Here is a 20,497-nt window from a genome sequence, read left to right as displayed (position 1 = left end):
CTCCCTGTTGAAGTAAGAGCATCTTCTTCTCTGTTTGCTTTTAGGAAGACCCTCATGACTTACCTGTTTTCTCAGGCTTTTAACTGAAAATTTGAAACTAATGTGTGTTTATCTTCTGAAATTTTGCATGTTTTGTGAATTTTAACTGCTTTTATATCTTACATTTGCTGTGTGTTTATCTTTTTGCACCACCTAGTGGTTAAAGGTCAAGTTGAAAACAGATCATCCTGGAGAGCATCTATCTATGTGGTCCCTAAGAGTCGACACCGACTTGACGGCACTTAATCAATCTATCAGTCAGTCAGTCAGTACTTAAAAAATAAATAAATCAGGCTGCTGCAGGTTAAACGAGAAAACAAAACAAAACATCCTCCAGCTGTCCATGTTTTTGTATATCACCCGCAAACAGAGGAAAACCTGAGGGTGGTGCGCAAGGGAAGGGGCAACTACAACTCCCAGAATTCCCTTTTTTGGTTTTGTGCGGAGAAGGAGAAAGGGAGGAGGACTACAAGTCCCAGCAGCTTCTAATGGGCTCTCTAAATCCCTATCACCCCCAAGAGGTCTGGCTGAGGCTGGGACTGGTGTCGGGGGTAGGATAATTTGCTGGGAGGGGGCTACTACGTTGATGAATTGCAGCAGGAGGGGGAAAGCAGCCCTGGAAGAACATCTGCGCGGTTTGCAAATGCTGGTGAGTTCGCGGGGTGGGAAGAGAGAAAGAGACCGAGTGGTTTGTCCTGCTGGAAAGGTTGCGGGGTTTCGCGCCCCTCTTGTCGGCTTCTGGCTTCGTTTTGCCTCTTTGAGGCTGGAGGCAGCCTAGTGGGGGAAGGGAGCGGCGGCCCTTTGGTCTCCCTTTGTTGCTTTCCTCCCCACATTGGGGAGGGCAAAGGACAGAAATCCAGCAGACAAGCAGAAGGAGGCTTCCATCAAAGGCGTGTGAGTGAGGCAGAAGAAGCGGGCGGAGTGGAGAGGACGTGGGCGGGGGAGGCTGATGCTGATCTGCCTTTGGATAATACAGCAAGAGGGGTGAAGTGGTGGGTTAGATGCCGTTATTTAAAAAGAAGAAGCCGGAGCATTTATAACGCGCCCCCCCCGCAAAAAAAAAAAAAAGGTAGTTGTGTTAGTCTGTTGCAGCAAAAATAACAGAGAGTCGTGGGGCACCTTGTATAAGTGCATTTGTTGACTACAGGTCACTTCATCCGGTGCATAAATATTATCCTTGGTCGGTGGGTATAGTTTTCTCTATACTTGAGTATTGGGGGCGTGAGAGGGTCGGGAATGGCCATGAAATGCAAGAACATAGGAAGCTGCTGCCTACTGAGTCGGACCGTTGGTCCATCTAGCTCAGTATTGTCTCCACTGACAGGCAGTGGCCCTCCAGGGTTTCAGACAGGATTTTTTTCTCTCTCTTTTCCATCTCCCTACTACCTGGAGATGCTGGGGGTTGAATTTGGGATCTACTGCACTCAAAGCAGATGCTCTGACTGCCATTGACGAACAATTCAACAATTCTCAACAGCAGTAACTGGTGATTCCTAGGTTTACTAAATCAATTAATTCCTATAACATGACAGGAAACCGTCGTCATGATTCAGACCTGAATGGATCGGATCAAATCTTTTGATAAAGTCAAATGCAGCAGTTTCAAATGGTTTAGGCACAGGATACTTGAGAGAGATGCCTGCAGTTGGTGCTGGTTCATTTGGTGGCGACTTGGGGTCGGGCCTTCTTCTCTGTAGCTTTGGAAGGCACTCCCTGCCAAAGTGTGAGGGATGGCCCCCTTCCTGGCTTTTAAGAAAGCCTTAAAAATGCATGTGTTCAACCAGGCATTTGGTATTTTTTGTATTTAATTGTTTTTAATGTTAGTGTTTTAATTGCTGGTTTTAATGTTCAAATAAGACATATGACAAATATGTATATACCGCTTTTCAGCAAAAAGTTCCCCAAATGGTTTACATGGATATAAATAAATAAGATGGCTCCCTGTCTCCAGAGGGCTCACAATCTAAAAAAGAAACGAGATAGACACCAGCAATAGCCACTGGAAGGATGCTGTGCTGGGGATGGATAGGGCCAGTTGCTCTCCCCCTGCTAAATAAAGAGAATCACCACTTTAAAAAGGTGCCTCTTTGTTCAGTTAGTAGGGGCCTGATAGTTATAAACCATCTAGAGACTATTGCATAGGCAGTATAGAAATGTAACACATAAATAAATTTATGCTGAATTTAGCAAGAGGGCTGATTCATCTTTTTAGGCTTGAATGGTTTCCTGTCACATTACAGGGCTGAATTAATTTAGCAAGCTTAGTGCTGATTAGTAGCCATCTAATGGTGCAGTGGGGAAATGACTTGATTAGCAAGCCAGAGGTTGCCGGTTTGAATCCCCGCTGGTATGTTTCCCAGACTATAGGAAACACCTATATTGGGCAGCAGCGATATAGGAAAGATGCTGAAAGGTATCATCTCATATTGTGCGGGAGGAGGCAATGGTAAACCCCTCCTGTATTCTACCAAAGACAACCACAGGGCTTTGTGGGCACCAGGAGCCAACACCGACTCCACAGCACACTTTACCTTTTACTTTAGTGCTCATTACTGCTGTTGTGAATGGCATTGTGCTTATCTTATAAACATTTAAGCTTTACACAGAATTATCACAGATGATAGCCCAGACATGCAGCCTGAATGTGTCAGATAGTGTATCTCTAGAACAGTGATCTCTGTTTTCCAAGCAAGGACCACTTTGCCAAAAAATATTTTGTGAGAACTGTTTCCCATTGTGCTGACCTCTGTGGGTGCTACACTTCCCCTTGCATCTGGCAGAGGGGCGGAGTTAAGAAAAATGGAACCCTAAGAAAATCGGATCCCAGTGCCATCTGAGAAGGTGCACATGGACTGCGTGGAAGTGTAACCATTCCCAGCACTTTCCCCTTAGAGCTCTGTGGGGAAAGCACTGGGAAGGACTTCACTTTCCAGTGCTCCATGTGTACCTTTCAAGATTGCATTGGGACTCAGGAGGGCTCTGTTACCCTTAAAGGAGCCCCACCAGTGCTGGGGAAATCACAGTACTGTGCCGTTGGTATGGTCGCCTCTGCATGGTTCCAGTTGTTAGTGTGCTTGTGAGCCCTTTGGGGTCAGGGAGCCATTTTAGCTTTTTTATTTACTTTATTTCTGTGTAAACTGCTTTGGGAAACTTTTGTTGAAAAACAGTATGTAAATATTCGTTGTATTTGTTTGTCGTATTCTCGATTGGATGAACCCACACTAAGGTGATTTATGTCCTGAGATTGATCTGAGATTCCCACCTTGGTGTGGGTTCACACAATCACGCTAATGTTGGTAACCCACATCAAACCTAGATTCAGGCCAATAACTTGTTAGTCTTTAGGATTCCACAAGACTTTTTGCAGTAATTTCTAAAGCACACAGGAGTAATTGTGTTGATCTGTCACACTTGTAGCAAAAACAACAAACAGCCTTATGTCCCCTTACATTTTGTATCAGGTATAGTGGTAGATTAGAGCATACACATTTAATCAGATGAAAGGGCAGAGCTCCCATTTTTGCAGACGTGAGCCCTGGCACATTTTCTTCATTAAAAAAGATGAAACACTGCCCCAACTTAGTTTTAAAATGTATTGATACATTTCCATGCCTCACAGTATACCAAGTTTATGCCAGGACTTTGTTTCTGAGTATGGCTGGCTGATGCACTTTATTGCCTAAAGCCCTTGAAACCCAAAATGGGTCTAGCGACATCCTAAAGATGAACATATTTACTGTTGTATCCCTCTCATTCTACTACTACAAAAAATTATATACTCCTTTTCAATAAAAGTTCTCAGAACAGTTTGCACAGAAAGAAAAATAAATAAGATGGTTCCCTGTCCCCAAAGGGCTCACAATCGAAAAAGAAACACAAGGTAGAAACTGGCAACAACCACTGGAGGGAACGATGCTGTGCTGGGCCTGGATATAGCCAATTACTCTCCCCCTGCTAAATCTAAGAGAATCACCACTTTAAAAGGTGCTTACACACGCTGAAAAGCTTGATTGATTGATTGATTGATTGAAATTTGCTTATATACCGTCTCCTCCAAAGACTCTAAGCAGTGAACAACACCAATACCAATTAATAATAAATTAAAGGGCAAACGCCTGGCAAAACAGCTGGGGCTTAAGAAGGGCCTTAAAAGCAGCCCTCTTTAAACAAAACCCCGGTTTTTGGAGTTTGTGTAGAGGGATTTGGGTGATCATTACCCTTCTCGCCAATTACAGGACATACTGGCAGTGTGTCGGGACATCCTTTAGTAATTTCAGGGTAGCATGTTCTCGCTGCATCCCAGCCCTCTGCACATGAGGTGGGCTGTGTTCATCTGAGCCAGCCGTGTGTGTGTGTGATGTTAATTTCCTTTGCTTTGCTTTTCTCATCTCTACAGAGCACAGAATGAGGACTATGTTTTTATCTGGGTTGTCTCCTCCTTCCAGGGGATGGCAAAGGGTTGCAGTGGAGCCAGTTCAGGTAGGAGTATACATAAGAGGCCCATTCAAAGTATTCCTCCCAAGTGGAAGAGAAGTAGCAGGGGGTGTGGGGAGGAGGAAAGAAAGAGGGTGTGAGAACATGCCTTCTCCTGGAAGGTACCCATGGAAGAACAAAATGCCACTCCTTGTGTGTAACGGAGGATAAAGACAGACATAGGAAGCTGCCTTCCTATGAGTCAGACCATTGGTTCATCTAGCTTAGAATTGTCTACACAGACTGGCAGTGGCTTCTCCAAGGTTGCAGGCAGGAGTCTCTCTCAGCCCTTTCTTGGAGATGTCAGGGAGGGAACTTGGAACCTTCTGCATGTAAATGTGCAAGTGGTTATCCCAGAGCGGGCCCCATCCCCTGAGGGGAATCTCTTACAGTGCTCGCACATGTTCCCCATTCAAATGCAAACCATGGTGGACCCTGTTTAGCAAAGGGGACAATTCATGTTTGGAAGTCCTCATCCTTCATTCAGTACAAACTTCCTTTTTGAGGGGTCCTGAGGAGAGGTCTGAAAAACGGGTTCTCCAAGTTTTCAGTGTGGTCAGTCTGAACTGAGAACAAGATGGCTGTGGAGGTCACATCTTGACTAGCAACCAGTTTAGATACTGCTGAAATATTAGATAAATACTAGGATGTGAATTATGGAGCCAATGGTTTTCTTCTTGAATTGCTTGAAGGACTTAATTGCAACTTCTGATACTGAGTTTATTGCAAATCTTTGATGTGCTACAAAAATATGTGCAAAAAATGTTGCAGAACCCTGTTTAATCTTTAAACCATTTAAACAGGGCTTTGGAGCGTGTGTAGAGGCAGTTTGGATTATTGCACCTCTCGTGCGATTAAAGGATTTCCTGACAGCATATCGGGATGTCCTGCAATGACGTCAGGCTGGGCATACTCTTCATGCATCCCTGTCCTGATTGTGCAATGAGCCAGGTGATCTGTTCCTCACAGAACATGGTTTCCAGATACTTGATTTACCTTCTTCTGTTTTGCGGTAGATTCAAAGCTGGAATATTTGCAAACTTTCACTTGGTCTTTGACTGAACCACTGAAAGAGTTTTGGGATGCTAAAAACTGAACAAAGGCTTTTTCTTCTTGCAGAGGCCGGTAACCTTTAGAGATGTGGCTGTCTATTTCACAGAGGGCCAGGGCGCTCTGCTGGGCCCGAATCAGAGAGCCTTGTACAAAGAGGTGATGATGGAGAACTATGAGAATGTGGTCGCATTAGGTAAGGAACTTGCCATCTTGTTTCATTTAAGCAGGAAATATTTGAAATGCTGATATTTTTCTGAGCTTTTCCATCATATTTTTAGGAGGATGAGTTTGTTTATTTATTTTTCCAGTTCTTCCTACTGTCTCCTAAAAGCTTAAGGCTGGTTAGGAGAGAGAGCGTGATTACATTTTATTCTCACAATATTTATGTAAGGTTGGTAAGGCTGAAAGCGAAAGAGACTCAGCCAAAGTCCAAAATGAGCCTCCCCAGTCAAATACTCTGTTTTGTGTCGTGAATCCAAAAAGGCCTAACAGACATTCTTTCCCTCATCCTTCTGCTCTAAGGTCAATGGGAGGACCTGCCAGGTGGGCTGTTCCTTAACCAACCACACTCATGAGGTAATATATCCAGCGATAGCTTACAGCGTAATTCCCTCCAGTTGGTTTCAGAGTGTACGTGTGGGTGGGTGATCACCCCATCATGTATAACGTGTCTGCCTCTAGAGGTTTTTGAGACAACTTTCAGTGAGTGTCTTGACAGGGTCTATTTAGAGAGTCCACCTTCTCAAGGGCCCCTTGTGATTAGGGATGCACCCGAGCAGTGGTGCTTACCCGCTTTCAGCCACCCCATTCAGCTTCCTGCTCGGGCAGGAAGTACCCCCATGCGGCACTGCCCAAGTACCCCCACGCGGCACCAGCACACACACGGTGTCCATGCATGCACGGGTGCTAGTTACGTTGTCAGCAACACCAGTTGCGTTGTCAGCAAATGGTGCATGCTGGCGCCATGCAGGGGTACTTGGGCTGATCGCTGCCCTAGCTGGAAGCTCCATGGGGCAGCGGAGAGCAGATAAAGGACCTGCTTTCCTCTTTCTTAAAGCTCCCCCATGCTGTTCCCAAAAGGTGCTCGAACTGTGCTTTGAACTGTGGTTTGGGCACATCTCTACCTGTTCTTTCATGTCTTAAAACCATCCACGTGAAAAAGCTGGACATTCCAAATTAAATGTATTTGAGCATTTAATTAATCCTCTCTCCATCACAGTTGTTTCCGGGTGAAATACAAAGTGCTGGTTATTACCTATAAAGCCCTTAATGGCTTGGGCCCAAGCTATATGAGAGAGCGCCTCTCTTGCCATAATCCCTGCCACCTGTTACGATCTTCTGGAGGGGTCCCAGTTACGGTTGCCACTGGCTCATTTGGTGGTGACCCAGGACCGGGCTTTTTCTGTGGCTGCCCCAGGGCTTTGGATTAAGCTTCCTGCTGAAATAAGAGCATCTCCTTCTCTGTTTGTTTTCAGGAAGAACCTCAAGAACCTCCTGTTTTCTCAGGCTTTTAATTAGAATTAATTCTAAAAACTTGTTTTAATAGTTTTATTCTATTGTTTTTATTGTTATGTATTTTAATTTGCGACTTACATATTTTAAATTTTGTACACCGCCTAGAGATATACATATCAGGCACTATAAAAATATGATTAAATAAATTAATTAATTTTAATTTTGTATAAAGTCTTATTTGTAAAAAAAGCAAGGCCTTCTTGATAGTGACTCTACAGTTGTGGAACTCCCTCGCCAGGGAAATCTATCAAGCCTCCACCCTTCCTACTTTTAAACAGGCCTTAAAAACCTTTTTGTTTCAAAAGACTTTAAAAAAATCTAGTGTGTGTGGTGGGGGTGTTTACTCTGCATTTATATTGTTCTGTCTCTTTTGTGGCTTGTTTTTACTGTGGTTTTATTATGAGATTTTAGATTACAGAAGGCAAATTTGAATAACAGTATAGCATCACAAATACCAAATTCTTTCTGGTGCTTTTTTTTCTGATAAGGAATTCCGATCCCCAAGCCTAACCTCATCTCCCGTCTGGAACGAGGGGACGATCCATGGCTACCAGATTCTCAGGGCTGGGATAGCAACCACTCAGGTAATAGATTGGGATAAGCCAGCTGCAAGTGATCTCATGGGGAATCTCTAATCTCCTGACACCCCTATGTTTGGTAAGCTTTGTCACATAGCTTACATATAGCTTTCAGATGAGTTGATAATGTGTTACCAATTCAGCTATCCCAACATTTGAGAAAGCTTTACCCCTTTTTGTGAAAGACCATGTAAGGCCACGTCCATACAACAATGAAGTGCAGAATATTCAAGGCTTTCATGCCAGTTCCAAGCATAATCTTACTCGTACACATGCTACAGCAACCTTGTGTGCTGCTACTTCCTAGTGCTATCTACACATGCTAAGCAGGACCCTCACATGATTTTTGCAGTGCCACCTACTGGCCAACTCCTATACTCTGAGAAAAACATGTCCCTTTCCCCTAGTCACAGAACAAGGGATTTTGGCATCAAAATTACCAGAAAATCTTGCTGCAAGACAGGAGGGAACCAAAAGAGGCTGCTTTGTGGGAGAAGACACTGGAGAGAAATTAATGGGAGAGAAAGTGAAAGCAGCTCTGATCAACTGTAGGGAAAGAGATAGATTAAAAATTACGTGACACTGTCCCCACTCAGCCAGCCAGTCAGATGTGTTGTATTGGTGGGAAGGGAGAGGGAAGCAAGCCCAAATCAAATGCCTGGAGAGCTACTTCAGACAAGCCTGGGAGCTACCAGTAGCTCCTGCTACTTAATGACTGCCCCCCTGGTCTGGTTGAGCTGGCCTAATTGAAAGGAGGAGCTGCTGTGTACCTTCCTGGCCATGAGGTGGTGCTGCAGAGAAGCAAGGCTCAGACAGAGAGCAGCTCTCTGCTTGTGAGCTGCTCTAGTGGCACAGAGAGTAAGGTGCCCAGTTCCATAGTTTGAGCCCCCTGGTGCTTCATGCTGTTCTTCATTTCAAGTGTTGCTTTAATAAAAAGCCCAACAGAGTGAGTGCCTTCTAGAACATAAATTCTATGGGAGGAGAATACAAGGATCCTTATGCAGCAGCCCCTTCTTTCAGATGGTTCTAGTTCCTCCAGGAGTTTTGTGATTTATTTTCTCCCTTCCGCGCCCCAGTTTATCGACTGATCTATTTTCTCTTTCTCTTCTGGGGTCAAGCCCTGAGCCATTTTGGAAGGGTGGTATATAAATCGAATGAATGAATGAATAAGAGTCCATCCTGTCAATGTTTGCTTTTTGTCCCAGCAGGTGTCTTGAAGAAGAAAAACTCATGCCGCAAATGTGGAAAATGTTTTGCTCAGAAATCGGATCTTGTCATCCACCGGATAGTCCACATGGGAGAAAAACCCTTCAAGTGCTTGGAGTGTGCAAAATATTTTGTTCATCATTCAGAGCTTGTGAAACACCAGAGAGTCCACACAGGAGAGAGACCCTTTAAGTGCTTGGAGTGTGGGAAATGTTTTTCTCGTCAGTCCGTCCTTGTGAATCACCACAGAATCCACACGGGAGAGAAACCCTATAAGTGTCTGGAGTGTGTGAAATGTTTCACCCAGAGATCGCAACTTGTAAGACACCGGCGGGTCCACACAGGAGAGAAACCTTATAAATGCTTGGAGTGTGGGAAGTGTTTTGCTCGTCACTCAGTCCTTATAAACCACCAAAGAGTCCACACAGGAGAAAAGCCGTATAAATGTTTGGAGTGTTCAAAATGTTTTGCTCGCCAGTCAGTCCTGGTGAATCACCAGAGAGTCCACACAGGTGAGAAACCCTATAAATGTCTCGAGTGTGGGAAACGCTTTGCTCACCAATCAAACCTCGTGAATCACCAGAGAGTCCACACAGGAGAAAAACCCTACAAGTGCTTGAAGTGTGGGAAATGTTTTGCTCAACAATCAGACCTCGTGAAACACCGGAGAATCCACACAGGTGAGAGACCCTATAAATGCCTGGTGTGTGGGAAGTGTTTTGCTATCCACTCAGATGTTGTGAATCACCAGAGGGTTCACACGGGAGAGAAACCCCATAAATGCTCAGAGTGTGGAAAATGTTTTGCTCAACGCTCCGCTCTTGTGAGTCATCAGAGAGTCCACACAGGGGAGAAACCCTACAAGTGTCTGGAGTGTGAGAAATGTTTTGCTCAGCTCTCCAACCTTGTGAAACACCAGCGAGTCCACACGGGAGAGAAACCCTATAAATGCTTGGAGTGTGGGAAATGTTTTGCTCGACACTCTCACCTTCGCGTACACCAGAGAGTTCACTCAAAAGCTAAATCCTATCAACACCTCAAGTGTGGTGAAAACTTTATAGAGAAAGGAGACTTTGTTCAGTATTGTGTAGCCAACACTGGTTAAATTCATTCTGAATAATTGCAGGTTAGTAAGAAAATTGCCCTAAAAGTAACATTCAGCATCAGTGTGTCCACCTCGTCGAAACATTCCATAGTACCTTAAAGTAAATTCAGAGATTATATCAGCAGGCTCTTTACCTGAACTGTGAGCCTGGTTTTGCAATTTGTATGCCAGACATACACACCAGCAAGTTGAACACTAGTTCAGCTGTCTGGGTTGCTCTTCCCAGCATGCTTCAGATTTTTCCTTTTAAGAAGAAGAACAACACCACCACATGTGCACTCATTTGCTTCCAATTGCCCTAAAAGTAATATTCAGCATCAGTACTACTCTGAGCATCAGTACTAATCAGCACTACTCTGAAAAATGTTAGTCTTCACTATTAGTCTAGAATCAATTGGGAGAAATTAATGATCCACTTTTTAGGTTTTGAGTGTCTGGCTCAGGAACAAAACAAGTGAAGCAGTGATCATTATCCTCAAAGAACTTTAGCATGCTTTATCGCTGTGGAGCCTCAAGACAGAAGGGGAGTGCCCAAGAATCAACTCTGTAGTACTGCATCCCTGCGTATACCACAATTCTGTAAGCTGCAAATATGCACTCATCAGTGATAAAGAGTCAAGTTTATGTAGCTGGAATTGACATTAAAAGCATAAAATTATAAATCACCTTGAGTTTTTCAGAAAAAGAAGCATACATGGTTTAAAATAAGTTACGTAATCAAAATGATTCAAATTTATAATACTAACTTTAAAAACTCCACTTTCTGCAACCAACTTTGCTTAAGGCAGCATCTGATCAGGAGACCTACTTGGCAGCAGTTATGCGAAAAAGTTGATGTTAAGGCACTCTGGTTACCTGATAAGCATCATCTGATTATGGTCCCCAATCTCTATTGGGCCCCTATATCTCTATTGTGGTCCCCTATATCTCTATTGGGCCAATCTATACATTTCTACCAAATTTTATTCTATATTCTTGCTTGCTTTTCTGTTCATTTACTTGGTATTTATATCTCCCCTATATTTACTTTGTGTTTTATATATTACTTTTTGTTATGCATTGCTATTTATGGTACATTGGTACTCCTAATTTATAATTTCATTGTAATCTCATGTTATGACATCTTGTTCTACTGGATAGTCTACTATAGTATATATAGTATATTATATATATAGTACCTGTGTTATGACCTGTGGTTACAACAATAAATTTACTTACTTACTTAAAATATATTAAGACCCCCCAAATAACTCCCTTCTCCTGCAAAAAAAAAGAAGTTACTCATCTGGTCCATAATGTTTGGAGATTTTTAAAATAAAATCACCTTACTCCTTTGGCAGCAGCGGCTCCAACAGCACCAGGACGCACTAAGAATGTTCCTGGCAACTAATTGCTGCTGGCCGCCATCTTTTTTTAAAGTCTAGAATGAATCAGGAAATGACTCTATGACATTTTGACGCAGGTCATATTCCTGGCTCTTTTTAGGTTTTAAAAGATGACAACCAGCCTTCTGAGCACTTCAGGGCTTTGTGACCAAGTTTAAAAAAAAATAAAAATCCCTGCCCAACACCACTCCCCTAATAAAAATGCTAGATTTCCAGTGGCAACCAGATGCAGTATTCCATACTATGAAGTCCCTAAAGTTTTAAAACAAATATGGTTGTACTTAATATATACTCTTTGCTTACTGGTGAGGCTCCTCCCTTGTGCAGGGGATCGAATTCAGAGAGAGTGCGAGTGCGAATGCTGCCCACTGCTTCCTTTCAGGGAGTGGTTTATAACAATATGGCAACCTGTGGCAAGGCCTTTTGGTGAAGACCAGGGGGAAGAACTGAGCAAAGGAAAATATCAGTAGGCTATGAAGCTGAATTTTCTCTCATTTCATGATTAAGCTGTCCTTGGTTTAGCATTGACAGCACTTGACAAGGACTTGTAGTTTACATTTAATGGGCAAGGTCTAGCCAATGTAACTACTTCTGAATCAATTTCCCTAAGGAAGATTTAAACAGTTGCTTAACTCTTTTTAAAGAGTTGAAACTGAAAAATGCTTATCTTTAGAAGAACCGTAAAGTAAAGTTGTGCCATCCAGTCAGTGTCGACTCCTAGCGACCACAGAGCCATGTAGTTTTCTGTGGTAGAATACAGGAGGGGTTTATCATTGCCAAAGAACCATATCCAAGGTTAAAAGTTTGTTTAGGAACATAGGAAGCTGCCATATACTGAGTCAGACAATTTGTCTATCAAGCTCAGTATTGTCTTCACAGACTGGCAGCAGCTTCTCCCAAGTTGCAGGCACGAGTCTCTCTCAGCCCTATCTTGGAGATGCTGCCAGTGAGGGAACTTGGATCCTTCTGCATGCATGCAGATGCTCTTCTCAGAGCGGCTCCATCCCCTAAGGGGAATATCTTACAGTGCTTACACATTTGGTCTCCCATTCAAATGCAAACCAGGGTGGACCCTGCTTAGCAAAGGGGACAGTTCATGCTTGCTACCACAAGACCAGCTCTCCTTTATATTGTTAAGTAAAGAAAGGTACTTGGTAACTGATTGTTACTTCTAATAGATTATCTTGAAGTTTTATAGCTATGATTGGTGTTTGATATGTATCCTACTCTTGTGGTTAAATGTTGGATAAAGTGATTTGATGAGTGAATTATAGTGCATACATGCATTGTCCTGTAAATGTTTTCCATGGAATAATTACTGCAGTCATTTCAATCAAGGGAAGAAAGTGCCGGCAAATTGGGGGTCTGTGATAATTCATTAGTGATTGGTGTCAGTTGATTGGGTTACTTCATCACTCTTGATTTTTCATATTTTGCTTAATTGAAGTTGGCATTAGATTTGGAGTATTGTGGTCTTTAAAACCCCAATTTATTAATAACAAATTAATCTGAATAAGACTCCATTGGGCAAGATATTGTTTCTGCTTGGGCATGGGAGGGGAGATGTGATTTTTGTTGACACCCACCCACCCCCATTACCTCTGCAGCCCCTATGGAACATATTTTGGGCAGTTACAGGGGACTGTAGAGGGAATGGAGGGAGGTGAGAGGTGAATATTGCCTCTTCTCCCCATGCCTGAGCGGAAGTGTTACATCCATGCAAGTCTTCGTCTGGATCCTGCCCATCCTTTGCAGTCCGATTGATGGAACTGATAGCAATTTAAAGCTAAATTTCGTAGGATTATATGAGGGCACTGATGAGTGTTTTGGATGATAAAACGAGTTACTTGAATTGTTACATGAATCCTGTATTATTAGAAATACTTTGTAAGTTGTCTTGTAGGTGTTCATATTAAATATTGTATTATTTCATTGAGAACACTATATATCATGTAGTATGGTATCATTGTATAAGGAAGAAAAAGGACAGAAATATTGCATCATCACTCAAATGGAAAGAGATTTTTGAGAAGCAGAAATTACACTAGTAATGAGTGGATATGTTGACGTTATCTTCTGAGGAACAAAAGCATATTTTTATAACCAAACTTGAAATATCAGAAAAGACATCATGGTTAGAAGATTGATACATCCAGGGAAAATAATGTCATGATGATCAGAAGACATTTTGGACAGCTAATTAAAATCTAGGTTGATAAGCAAATGCTCAGCAAGACTGCAGTGAAAGGCATGAGAGAGAGAAAAAATACCTAAGCATTTTTAATCAAAGAATACTGGACAGAATTGATGAACTGGAAAACAGAACAAATAATATAGTTGCAGGAAAGTCCAGAAAGAATTGAAGGTGGGTAAGCTATAGCTTTTATGGAATTACGGGCGACTCTGTGATTGAAATGGTCAGAACAAACAAACAAGATTTAAATATTATTTTAGGCTATGATCTAGACCTGATCACCATGTATTTGGTGTCGGGGAACACCCCAGGGGAATGGATTGATTCAGAGTCATGATCCCAAGTAGGTGAGGTCTGGATCCATGGAGTGATTTCTGCTCAGGATCAGTTTTTATCCGTGTTCTGGCCAAGATTGGTGTCTTGAATGGCAGAATGTCCAACCCTTCTGGTACTGAAAGAACTTCAAAATTTACAGGAGTTAAGGCATAATTTCAGTAGAAGGTTGCAAAGAGGATATAGTTACTTACTACAACAAATGGAAGACAAAGTCTTGTGTATGGTTTCATCCTGATGTAATGATTGCCCTGTGCTAATTGATTCAGGTAAGTGTGAGTGTTGCTGAGCTCTTTTGAGAAAGCTTTGACTCTCCAAGGGGTAGATGACCAATCCTTAGGGAAGTGCTTCCTCAGCTCTGTGAGATGAGAGGACTTTGATGGTTTTCTCCAAGGAGAAGCCATCTTCCCGGAAGATAGCACTTCTGAGTGTTCTATACCTCAGGGCCCAATTGAGGAAGATGTGTAATAGTAGCAGCCTCTCTGTCAGGGCTGCAAAACTTCAGCTTGAACTCCCATCATGCCTAACTATTGGCTACTGTGGCTGGGGATGATGGGAGTTGTAGTCAAGGCATAGCTGGAGGGCTGAAGTTGTGCAGCCCTGCTCTAGGCCAAGAGCCAGTAGCTTATATACTTCATGATGGAGGCTGGAGTTCAAAATAGAACCCCAGAGACTTGGGCCAATGACCCCATTAAGGCAGCTATTGAGTTTGGCAGGTGCCCCACATACGGCTTTTGCAGCCTGGTTTGTTCCAACTTCCTAAGGAGTTGTCCACATGCTGTTGAAGTACCTCACAGAAGTTCCTAGTGCCATATGCTGGCAATCAATGAAAAAGCGATGCCTTTTCAAGAGTACTTTTATTCTAGCCTGAAAAAGACATGGTGGTTTCACAGATTGTCCTCAGATGGTGCTAAATCACCATCTGGAAGAAACCAGATGCTACATCAAGGATGTTAAAAGAGATGGAAAGTTCCAGGACTCCCAAGCCTGCAGCAGGCCCTGCACTTGGGACCTGGGGGATGTGGAGCGTAGCCAAAGGAGCGAACCATGGGGGAAAACCAGTGGCAATGCTCTTACCACGGAATCTTTTTTTAAAAAAGTGTTCTTATCAAAAGGAAAGCACAAATTATCTGTGGATATTTCCATTCAGATGTTATAAAAGCCAATATTCATGCTATTGAAAAATGGCATTTTGTTTGATGAGATGGGACTTGTGACAGATCCTGAGAATGTGTTGAATCAATAATATCAAAACCTTGTAGTTTGATCTTGCTTTAGATCATATTGTGCTTATCAGGTATGATGTTGAGCTGTGTCATGTTTTTCCTTCTCTTCTTATTTATTTATTAACATTCTTTTTTATACCACCCAAAACTTTTCTTCTGAGGAAGAAAAACATTTTTCTGCCTGCCTTGACTTTGTTGGCCCTTTTTTGACTACCGTTGGCTCAACTTGCTCTGATGTAACAGCCTCCGCTTCACTTGCCATGTCAAAGGGTCTTGTTGCTGATTGTTTTAGGGATAGTAGGAAAAAGCTTTGACTCAGGAGCTCCAAGCAAGCTATGTAAAATTAAACCACAGAAGTATTGCCCATGCATTTCAAAAGACACTTGTGTGGTTTCGTTTTGGAGGCTCTTGCAGTTTGGGCAGAACAGTTGCTGTTTGCAGGGTACAATTATATTGTGAAGGTCAGCTTCAGTTAACACTAATAATCTGTACAGCATAATTAAATCTTGGATTATTTGGGGAAATTGATAGAATTGTTGAATTTTTTATATATGATCTAGCTAGCGTGACTGCTTTGAGTTTAAATGGGAACATTTCTCCTCTGGGAAGTGTGTGATGTCTAGAACAATAAGTGATAGAACACTTAATGTATATTTGAATAATCAATAAAGCACTTCCAGTTATCCAAAAATGGTGGTGGTGGTTGTTGTTGTTGATGATCCCTTGCTAACTGAGCAAAGGGGCATCTTTTAAAAGTGGTGATTCTCTTTATTTAGCGGGGGAGAGCAACTGGCCCTATCCATCTCTGGCACGGCATTCCTCCAGTGGCTGTTGCTGGTGGCTATCTTATGTTTCTTTTTTAGATTGTGAACCCTTTGGGGACAGGGATCCATTTCATTCATTCATTCATTTATATCCGTGTAAACCACTTTGGAAACTTTAGTTGAAAAGTGGTATATAAATATTTATTGTATTGTGGTGTTATTATTAAAATATTGTTATACCATCCAAAATGTATGTCTCTGGGTGGTTTACAACAAAGGAAAAAATAAAATGTAAAACATTAGTTAAAACAACAGAACAACAAAAAAGTTAAAATGTTACAACTTAAATTAACAGTATTAAAACAATATTTAATTAAAAGCCTGGGTGAACAGATGCATCTTTAAAGACTTTTTAAAAGTTGTCAGAGATGGGGAGGCTCTTATTTCAGCAGGGAGCGTATTCCAAAGCCTTGGGACAGCAGCGAAGGCCTGTCCCCGATTAGCCACCAGATGAGCCAGTGGCAACTGCAGACGGGCCTCTCCTGATTATCTCAATGGGCGGTGGGGTTCATGATGAAGACGACGTTCTCTTAAATACCCAGGGCCCAAGCCGCTTAGGGCTTTATAGGTTATAACCAGCAGCTTGAATTTTGCCCAGAAACATATCGGCAGCCATTGTAGCTCTTTCAATACGGGAGTAATATGGTCTCTCCGAGATGACCCAGAGCCCAACCTGGCTGCTGCATTCTGTACCAAGTGTAGTTTCCGGACTACATACAAGGGCAGCCCCACATAGAGCGCATTGCAGTAATCCAGTCTGGAGGTTACCAGCCTATGTATCACTGTTCTGAGGTTGTTTATCTCAGCTTTCGTATCAGCCGTAGTTGATAGAAAGCACTTCTGGCCACTGCCTCAATCTGGGACACCAGGGAGAGACTTGGATCAAGAAGCACCCCTAGACGACATACCTGTTCCTTCCAGGGAAGTGTGACCCCATCCAGAACAGGCAGATCAAACCGAGTTTCGACCCCACACAATGAGTACCTCTGTCTTATCTGGATTCAGTCTCATTTTGTTATCCCTCATCCAGCCCATCACCGACTCTAGGCAGGCATTTAGGGAGGTTATGCCCTCTCCTGATGATGTTGACATGGAGAAATAGATTTGGGTGTCATCAGCATACTGATAGCATCTTGCACGAAATCTCCTGATGGTTTCATGTAGCTGTTAAACAATATTGGAGACAATATAGAGCCCTGAGGCACACCATACAGGTGTTCAGATTTTGAAGAACAGCAATCTCCAAGGGACATCGTGTGTTGTCATTCTTTCATACAGACAGAATAGTGAGCTAATTTGACCTCTGAATACCAGTTGCAATGGCAGGAGAGGTGTTTCCTCTAACAGGGACTCCCAGTTGTTGACTACAACTCCCAGAATCCCTAGCTGCAATGGCTTATACCTGGGGATTGTGGGAGGTGTAGTCAACAACATTTGAGCAATTTATCTAGGAAGTTTCAAAATGTGCTTTGTAGTTTGTAGGGGAAATATGTAGATACTAGCTGACCCGAGTGCCGCCGCCGCGGCCGGGCCGAGTGCCGCGGCTGGGCAGAGTGCTGCGGCCGGGCTGCCCCCGCCCCGCCGCAACACCACAACCATGCTGTCGGGTGGGCTGGGGCCTGCCGCCACCTGGCCCGCCGCCGCGGCCGGGCCGCCCCCACCCCGCCACACCACCACTACCTTGCTGTTGGGCGGGCCAGGCCGCCCCCGCCGCCTCACATCTGCGGCCGGGCTGGGGCCCGCGTGGCCTGGCCCACCGCTGCGGCCTGGCCCAGCGGTGCGGCCAGGCCCGCCGCCTTGCCTCCGCGGCCGGTCCCGGCCAGGCCCGCCGCCTCGCCTCCGCAGCCGGGCCCGCCTGGCTCCCTGGCCATGGCCGCCACCATAGCTGGGCTGAGTGCGGGGGCCGCCGCTGCCCTGCGGGGGCCGAGCACAACCGCCACCTGCTAGGCCGAGTTCGGCTGCCGCCGCCTCATGTCCGTGGCTGGGCCAAGCCCAGCCAGTCCCGCCGCCTCACGTCTGTGGCCGGGCCAGGCCCGCCAGCTCGCCGCCGCCGCCGGGCCCGGCCAGGCCCGCCGCCTCACATCCGCGGCTGGGCCCACCTGGCTCCCCGACCATGGCCGCCGCCGCCGTTCTCCTGGGTGTGCCAGAACCAATCAGGCGCCCCAGCAGCCCAGCCAATCAGCTGGGCTGCCGGGACGCATTTCTCCTGGGCACACCCAGGACAAATATATATATAGACTGATGCTTTAACTTGAAATCACTGGCAAGTGCAGAGTCACTTTTGAAGAGATAAATGTGAATAATACCAAACAGATTTCTAACCCTCTGAGTTAATATAGCAATTTTGTTGAAGGTACTTTTATGCGAAAATGATACATGTGTTATTGTGATTTAGTTCACTTCTCCTGATGAAGTCCTGCTCAAGCAGGAAGAAACAGGTAAAAAATTACCTAGGATACCTGTTTAGTAACATTTGGACAAGGAGCAACAACTTGAATAAGAACTTGCAAGAATAAAGATCTGGAAGGACTTTGAGAATCTACATGTAATAAGGACTTGTGGACATAATTGACCTTCAAGCAACACTATTTGGGGTTTATGAAACAGAAACCTTCCTTTCTTCAGTAATTGTGTGTGTGTGTGTATATATATATATGCCAAATTTATGTACTTTTTATGTACGTTGTGTGTGTGAAAGACCTTTATACACAGTATATATACTATTCTATGTGTATGTTTTGTTTCCTTGTCTTAAGGAGCCAATTATTAGACCGCTTCTGAAGAAGCCTACCCTGGATCCCTTGGACTTGAACAACTACAGGCCTGTCTGCAACCTTTCGTGACTGGGCAAGGTAATTGAGCGGGTGGTGGCCTCCCAGCTCCAGACAGTCTTGGATGAAACTGATTATCTTGACCCTTTTCAAACTGGCTTTTGGGCTGGCTGGTGGAGACTGCCTTGTTCGGCCTGTTGGATGATCTCCAGTTGGGAATGGACAGAGGAAGTGTGACTCTGTTGGTCCTTTTGGACCTCTTGGTGGCTTTTGATACTATCGACCATAGTATTCTTCTGGAGCGTCTGAGGGGTTGGGAGTTGGAGACACAGCTTTGCAGTGGTTCCGCTCCTACCTCTCGGGCAGGTTCCAGATGGTGTCCCTTGGAGACTGCTGTTCTTCAAAATCTGAACTCTTGTATGGTGTCCCTCAGGGCTCCATATTGTCTTCAATGTTGTTTAACATCTACATGAAACCGCTGGGAGAGATCATCAGGCGATTTGGTGCAGGGTGCTATCAGTATGCTGATGACACCCAAATCTATTTCTCCATGTCAGCATCATCGGGAGAGGGCATAACCTCTCTAAATGCCTGCCTGGAGTCGGTGATGGGCTGGATGAGGGATAACAAAATGAGACTGAATCTGGCTAAGACGGAGGTACTCATTGTGTGGGGTCGGAACTCAAGAGATGATTTTGATCTGCCTGTTCTGGATGGGGTCACACTTCCCTGGAAGGAACAGGTGTGTGGTCTAGGGGTGCTTCTGGATCTGAGTCTCTCCCTGGTGTCCCAGGTTGAGGCAGTGGCCAGAAGTGCCTTCTATCAGCTTTGGCTGATACGCCAGCTGCGTCTGTTTCTTGAAGTGAATGACCTCAAAACAGTGGTACATCTGCTGGTAACCTCCAGACTGGATTACTGTAATGCGCTCTATGTGGGGCTGCCCTTGTATGTAGTCCGTAAACTACAGTTAGTCCAGAATGCGGCAGCCAGGCTGGTCTCTGGGTCATCTCACAGAGACCATAGAACTCCTGTATTGAAGGAGCTACACTGGCTGCCCATATGTTTCCGGGCAAAATACAAGGTGTTGGTTATAACCTATAAAGCCCTAAACAGCTTGGGCCCTGGGTATTTAAGAGAACATCTTCTTCATCATGAACCCCACCCCCCACTGGGATCTGCCACCGGCTCTTCTAGTGGCCACTCAGGGACGGGCCTTCTCCACTGCTGCCCCGAGACTTTGGAATACGCTTCCTGGTGAAATAAGAGCCTCCCCATCTCTGACAGCTTTTAAAAAGTCGTTAAGGGCGCATCTGTTCACACAGGCTTTAAATTAATATTGTTTTAATAGTGTTAATGCTGTTTTAAAATATTATTTTAAAAATGTTAAATTGTTGTAATGTGTTGAATTTTCCATTTTTGTCTTAACTAATGTTTTACTTTGTTTTTATTCTGTTGTAAACCGCCCAGATGTGTAAGTTTTGGGTGGAATAAAAATGTTTTAATAAATTAATAAAAATAAATAAATCTTCCGACCAGTAACAGTTGAATTCCGATTGACCTTAACCATCACAGGTGCCTCCTCCCTATCTGCATATGGAATCCCCACTGCCCAAACACCATGGTGCTTCTGTGCTCAGGCTCCTCCTCCCTATCTGCATAAGGAATCCCCACTGCCCAATCACCACAGTGAACTCTTGTGATAGCTGTCAGGCACGGGATTAGTGATCGACATCTAAGAGAAGCAAATATATAGAAGATAGAATTTTCAATAAGTTTAAAATCTGGAGAGAGGGAC

General features: G+C 44.0%; 1 protein-coding gene across 6 annotated transcripts; it reads left to right on the top strand.

Annotated features, from left to right (window-relative positions):
* The first annotated feature begins 495 nt into the window (after nt 1-495).
* On the top strand, nt 496-20,228 carry LOC128344761 (zinc finger protein 501-like). Of its 6 annotated transcripts, XM_053295589.1 has the most exons (6): nt 552-688; nt 4,436-4,518; nt 5,632-5,758; nt 7,569-7,664; nt 8,864-9,544; nt 18,688-20,228. In XM_053295589.1, the coding sequence occupies exons 2-6, from the start codon at nt 4,444-4,446 to the stop codon at nt 18,699-18,701; spliced, it is 993 nt and encodes a 330-aa protein (XP_053151564.1). In that variant the 5' UTR covers nt 552-688; nt 4,436-4,443; the 3' UTR covers nt 18,702-20,228. The 6 variants fall into 6 exon arrangements, with proteins under 6 accessions (XP_053151561.1, XP_053151564.1, XP_053151560.1 ...); XM_053295585.1 differs by lacking the exon at nt 18,688-20,228 and having other exon boundaries at nt 8,867-16,250; XM_053295583.1 differs by lacking the exon at nt 18,688-20,228 and having other exon boundaries at nt 8,864-16,250.
* The last annotated feature ends 269 nt before the right edge of the window (nt 20,229-20,497 follow it).

The sequence above is a fragment of the Hemicordylus capensis genome, chromosome 2 (genome assembly GCF_027244095.1).
Source record: "Hemicordylus capensis ecotype Gifberg chromosome 2, rHemCap1.1.pri, whole genome shotgun sequence".
Classification (NCBI taxonomy): Eukaryota; Metazoa; Chordata; class Lepidosauria; order Squamata; family Cordylidae; genus Hemicordylus; species Hemicordylus capensis.
The sequence above is the reverse complement of the archived record's forward strand: the minus strand, read 5'-3'. Positions and strand labels throughout refer to the sequence as shown.

What these genes read in the sequence shown, in the direction of transcription:
- LOC128344761 (XM_053295583.1), top strand. Translation starts at nt 4,444, where the DNA reads ATGAGGACTATGTTTTTATCTGGGTTGTCTCCTCCTTCCAGGGGATGG. An exon ending in TTGCAGTGGAGCCAGTTCAG is followed by an intron (nt 4,519 to 5,631) that starts GTAGGAGTATAC and finishes TTCTTCTTGCAG; the next exon opens with AGGCCGGTAACCTTTAGAGA. An exon ending in CTGGGATAGCAACCACTCAG is followed by an intron (nt 7,665 to 8,863) that starts GTAATAGATTGG and finishes TTTTTGTCCCAG; the next exon opens with CAGGTGTCTTGAAGAAGAAA.